At 41.0% G+C, this 6,000-nt stretch overlaps 1 protein-coding gene across 2 annotated transcripts in view; it reads left to right on the forward strand.

Moving 5' to 3' along the window:
- The window catches only part of NDUFV3 (NADH:ubiquinone oxidoreductase subunit V3), an 8,164-nt gene extending 3,169 nt beyond the window's left edge, over positions 1-4,995 (forward strand). Inside the window, exons 3-4 of one of the 2 annotated variants that reach the window (XM_083840582.1) lie at positions 520-1,397; positions 4,727-4,995. In XM_083840582.1, coding sequence (XP_083696708.1) covers positions 520-1,397; positions 4,727-4,893 — 1,045 coding nt within the window. In that variant the 3' untranslated portion in view covers positions 4,894-4,995. Of the gene's footprint in view, positions 1-440; positions 1,398-4,726 lie in introns of both variants that reach the window. The other variant, XM_083840581.1, reaches the window with a different exon arrangement.
- The last annotated feature ends 1,005 nt before the right edge of the window (positions 4,996-6,000 follow it).

Below are 6,000 nucleotides of genomic sequence, written 5' to 3' on the forward strand. Positions count from 1 at the left end.
GTCTTCTGCTCTGCTGGCCTCTTCACAGGCAAATATTATCTCTGTAACAACATATTTGAAGAGCTCAGCTAACAAGCTATCTTAATGCTCATCTGAGGTAAGAAGGTGTCTGTAAACCATTTCCACTGATGCAGAGTTGAAGCACAGAGAAGAACAGGTCTTGTAAGGAGTCTGACAAAGCAAGGAGCAAAAGGTGTTATTTCATGAGTTCCAGCAATCACAGCAGCAGAAACTGTTCAGTGCTAACTAGAGCTCTGTTGTCTTTAACTTAAAATGTCCTCAACCTTTCTGCTTCGTAATTCCTATATTTAGTATAATAACTTCTTTCAATTTGCTTTTTTACCACATCATGTCAGAAAGTTAAAATTATATGACTAAGATCGTTAATTAACAGGGATGTCAGGTATAACGATGATAACCCTCTTTATGCCGTTTCCTAGATGTAATGACACCTCAGGGAAGCACCAAGCTGCTAGCCACGAAGGCAACAGTTGAATTTCCTAAAATGTTGTCTTCTAGCTCAGAATCTCCAAATGAAGGTGAGACAATATCTAGTACTAATCTCAAGGAAGCTTCAAAACCTTCTGATGAAGATCTGAGAACGATGATGTCAAGAAAAACTGTGGTTGCATTTCCTCAGCGTGTAATTGTTTCTTCCATTGAGGAGGAAAAACACACTACAGCTGCAACAGGAGGAGGCATAAGGAAAGAATTAGCTGAAGAAGAAAGCTCATCTTCATCCAGCTCGGATTCAGATTCTAGCTCAGATTCTGAAGAAGAAAATGATGATGATGATTCAGAAGCTGCCATTAAAACCAGAGTGGAGTTTCCTAGACGAGATCCCAACATTTCTGAGAAAGTAACAATAAATGCATCAAAGCTACCAAAGGATAACTTGCCCCAGAAACGCCACAAAGAATCTGTAGCTAAGAAGAAGCCAAGCAAAACAGAACCTGATGTATCTACCATCAAGCAGGTGATGTTTTCTAAAGCACCAGTCGGTCATAAAACATCAAAATCCAAAGCAAGGGACCCCAACATAAAATCAGCTCCAAAAGAAGCAGATCAGCAGAAGCTGGCCTTAGAACCACACTTGGATGAAAACCAAGCCCTGACAGACACCACTCTTAAATCCGATTTGAAGGAAAAGGCCACTGGAAGCCAGGTAGCGACTACTCAGCTGAAAGCTCCATCAGTGGCTCAGGAAGACAAAAAGCAAAACCTTGTGTCCAGAGGGGAAGCAAAAAGGGTAAAGGAGGCACGGGAGTCAGAAGCAGTAGAAGTAACTTCTAAACAAGAAGAGGAGACTTCTGAAAGTGCGGTGTTGGTGATGGGTACAAAGGAGGAGACTGTTCAGGAAGCAGGTGACCAAGCTGGAGAAAGCAGCACGATAGAGGGTACACCTTTAAATTGTTTGAACTGTGTTGATTCTTCTGGGCTAGGGTGTATTTTTTTAAATAGTTTCCAAATCTTCTCTGTTTGTGATTCTTTGATCTCTGTATTGAAGCTAATGGTGTAGCAGTGACTTTTTGGAAGAGAAATTCATTACTAATTTTATTATAAGAGCTTCATAACGCTCAGTTTGCACTTACATTGTGCAAGGAAGCAGTCTTCACTGTAATTACAGTTTTATAAGCCAGTTGTTATTTATAAAATGAAAACGAGATTATGAACAAAATCATGGGGTTTATATGACAAAGCTTGCTTTCGCTTTTCTTTTCTTTTTTTTTTTCCTCAGAAGGATTTGGTAGCTGCTTTTTTCCTGAGCTAAATTTGGTGTCATCTGATTTTTGTTTAAATCCTGCTCTCCCTCCCCCTCTCCTTCCTCCCTGTTCTTTCCCAAACTCTTGCAGTGCTTCAGATTTCAGGAGACTTCGAGAAATCATAATGTAATGCCAGAAGCAGATGTTGATTCTGAGATTGGTAGCTTTTAAGAGAGTCACGTTGCAGCAGCGTAGAGCTGACAACATAACCCAGGTTTTGTTGTGAGTTAAACAGGAGACAGTGACTTGTTTCAGGAAAAAAGCATCGTGCACCATATAACGGTCTCCCTAGCTGCACCCCCATAATGTACCATTCTTAGTTGCCACCAGTCCTGTTGACTTTCCTGCTGATCTTGCTCTGCATATTTCAGTAGTAAATGCCCCTCTGTCCTGATCTTTTATGACTTCCCGCGTTTGACATCCAACTTAGGTAGCGTACCATTCTTAAGACCACTCTTCTGGTTGGTTCTTCAAATTAACAGAAATGCCTGTTTGAAACAAAAGCAGCGTCACTGTAAAGCCCTGAGGATAACATCCTTCAAGCGATGTCCTTGCAGAAGAGGCCCCGGGGTCTCAGTGGACAGCAGGTGGAACCAGCAGTGTGCCCTGGCAGCAAAGACGACCGGTGGTGTCCTGGGCTGCATTAGGAGTGCCACCAGCAGGTGGAGAGAGGTGATCCTCCCTTCTGCTCAGCACTGGTGCAGCCACACCAGGGTGCTAGGTCCAGTTCTGGGCACAGTACAAGAGGCATGGAGAGACTTGAATACGAGTAGGAGAAGGAGGACTTGGTCTTGAAATGTGCCAATGATTCAAGGTGAAGATTATGGCACTCTGTAGCTGTACGAAACAGCCTTCCCTACTCTGGTGCTGTAAATCCAGAATAAGATTAAGCCCACGTGGCAAACTTGCCCTGCAGACCTATAAAATAACCACGTCTCAGACACACAGCCACACCAGCAGCAAAACCTTTGTGGTAGACCTGGTTATGCTGGAAGAAGCACTTGTGCCTTCGAGGTCCTCTTGCTCTGTGGAGGTGGTAGGGCTGTGGAGGTTGGTAGAGGTGGGTCCACACTCCTTTACTGCGAGTGAAACACCTCTGGGTGTCAGCGGACAGCAGAGAGTGCAACCTAGCTGTGCTGTTCAGTGGCATCACTGCTGTCTTCAGGGTATCTTGTTCTCCCTTTTGAGGCCTTCTTTGAAAACAGCTACTGCTTTCCCACGTTTAATGTTCACAGTTAATGATACCTTCTGTGGTCTGTACTTCTGTGCTCTTTCACTCATCTGCAAACTCTGCAGCAAGCGTACTGAAGATGTAAAAGCAATTTTTCTCATTACAGACCTAGATGTTCAGGTGATGTCATCCGCTTTGTAGAGCAGGCATACCAAGCAGTCAGCAAAAACTGCTGACTTGAACTGCTAAAGAAGTAGCAAAATAGCAGCGTGGTAACTCAGAAATACATCTCTGATTCATTTTGGAAGAACATCCTGTGAAATCCTTGCTCTTTAAGAGAGAAAGCACACAAGAAGTCTGAAGTGTGGGGAGGATGATCTCAGGGATAAATTTCTCCTTTGAGAAGCCAAGTACAGTGTATTTGGGCAGGAAAAATGAGACTCCATCTGCTTTTCTTCCTGAGCATCTGTCTCTTAATTTGGAACAACTGTCTCTTGCAGGTTGGATGTACGCTTGCCTACGCCTGCTTGTTCTTGGGGCTATTTGCAGCCAAGACCGCATCATCTGGCTTTTGTACGTGTAGCGGTGTCTCCTGTGAGCCGCCTCAGTAGGAACAGAGCAGTAGGCTCAGGGTGTTTCCTTTCATAGGCTGTGCGTTGTTTTGCTGAAACCGGGGCTTACTACGTGCCAATTTATAAGCAAGCCTTGCTGAATTTTAAGCATACACGCTCTTAAACTGATAGCATTTTACATTGCAATAATTGTGTCATAATTAAAGGGAAATTCTGGTGTTCGGTTGCCTGAGTTCTTGCGTTTTTATTGTAGGGTGTAGCATTACAAAAAGGAGCTTAATGCGAGCTAACATAAGCCACTACATGCAAATTTAAACAAGGAAGCTTTTCACTAGATTATGCGTATGTCTTTCCTATTGTTAAAACTCTGGGAGTATGAGAATAAATTAATATTGGGAATAAAGCTTTATTTCTTGCAATTTCCTTGGTTGTAAAATCAGCCCATAACAGGAACCTTTTATGTAAATAGTACTGCCTATATTTGCATAATATTCTAGAAGTGTAAGAATTAATGTTGGTTTTAATGTGAAGTAAGGAGTTCTGAATAGTTTTATTAGATTACTCCTAGGAGGAAGAGCTGATTACAAGGTTTAGAAGATTCTATTGCAATTAATTCTTTCTCAAAGAAAGAAAATGTACATCAAAGGCTCTTGATCTATTATTGTTCAGTATAACCACATGTGGAATTAAACTGTGAAGATCATAATAACTCCGTCACTTTTCCCCATGGAAAAAAAAATCAATCTGCAAAATAGTTCTAATAGCTGTATCTCATGGTCTGACATGATATATCATTGCTGCTGCTTCTTTGCCTCTTCTGGCTTGCTAAGAATGTCACCTGCTGTTCTGGCTGAAGTGAAAACCAAGGCAACTGTGAAAGAACCAGGAAGTGCAGACATATGTCTTCAAAATGTAAATGAGTGTTCTGCCCAGTCCTCCCCCAGCATTAGGTGGTAGTTTGAGTTTGAAAACCTGTGCTGTATTAGATGACTTGTACCGTTTCCCATTCCCCTGCTGCATACTACTGTGCTTCTTTACGGAGTTCTGCTGGTACCTTGTGTGATCCTAAACTTATCCCTTTGTTATTGTTGCTGACTTTTTTTTTTTTAATATTGCCTGAATGTGGGATCTGAAAATATATGAAGGTTGGCTCAGCAATTAAGGATATTGCCCTCTGTAGTAGCATCTTTATAGTCACCAGTTACTATTTGTTTTCACAGAGCCTGCAGCAGCTGCTCAGCCTGCTCCTGAAGAATTTGATAATTCTACCTACAAGAACCTCCAGCATCATGAGTATAATATATACACCTTCGTTGATTCTGTTGTGGTTCTCTCAAAATTCAGGCAGCCGCAGCCATCTTCTGGGAGACCATCGCCAAGGCACTGAAAGAACCACATTTAAAACAAATATGCAGATTATATGATAAAAATTCTTCTACTTAGCTCTGATGTATAATCTATTATAAATCAATAAACATATGATAACTTATGTGTGTGCTTTTGAACAGTTCTTCTTGGCTCTTGGAGTCCCTCACTCCTTGATTTTTATGATCAAGCAACAGATCAGTGAATCATCAGTGAATAAAAATAGCTTTTTTACCCCTCAGTGTGTATGTAAATATTCATACATACATATATGTTTATAAAAAAAAAAAAAATGGAAAACTGTCTTGAATTTTCAGTGTCTCCAAATTTTTGTTATTGACCATTTTTTCAGCACTGTGTCAAGGAAAGTAATGGCTTGTGTGGATGTGTCTGTTCAGTATGTGCCATGATTTTAGCAGGTATTACTATCACCATAATGCAGTGAGCTGTTCTCCTTGCACACAAACGTGTTCCTGGCTTTACAGAGGTTACATCTAGTCTGGATTTGAATTTTAAATCCTTTGCTCAAAACAGGGTAAGTAGTATTTGTCTCTTGTGACAGCAGTGTATGTGTGTTAGTAGATGAATGTAAATTTATGTAATGTGGCTGAGACATCTCAAAACCTGTGTTAGTGTAAAGGGAGAACACAGTCTTCTTCTGCTGAGGGTTCTGGCATCCAGGTTCTGCAGTAATTAAAGCTATATAAAATATAAGAGAATCTCACGGGGCCGCTATTAATGATTTATACTACACTGATTACACTTTGAGAAATAATTTATTTCTATGGCTAGAATCACTTGGATGTTATTTAAACGTGGGGAAAAACAGCATAATGGTAAAATCAGCTCCTCGTGCTAATTGTTCAGTGGGACTGTTTCTGTTCCCACTTATTTTTTTTCCACAATTAAAATTAACATGGCTGCCCAGCTTCACTCTCGCTCTGCAGAAAATGTGAGAAATGAGGCACTTCTCAATATATGTTATCAGCAGTTGCAGTGGTCTCAGTAAATTTTGTATTTCCATCCTATTAGTAACAGTCTTCTGCCCTCTGGGAAAGCTGCCTTGATGACCACCAGCTGTTGTGGGTTTGGTTCCATTTTGGCTTTTTGTTCATTTTGTTTTTTCGGT

The sequence above is a fragment of the Anser anser genome (genome assembly GCF_964211835.1).
Source record: "Anser anser genome assembly, chromosome: 1".
NCBI lineage: Eukaryota > Metazoa > Chordata > Aves > Anseriformes > Anatidae > Anser > Anser anser.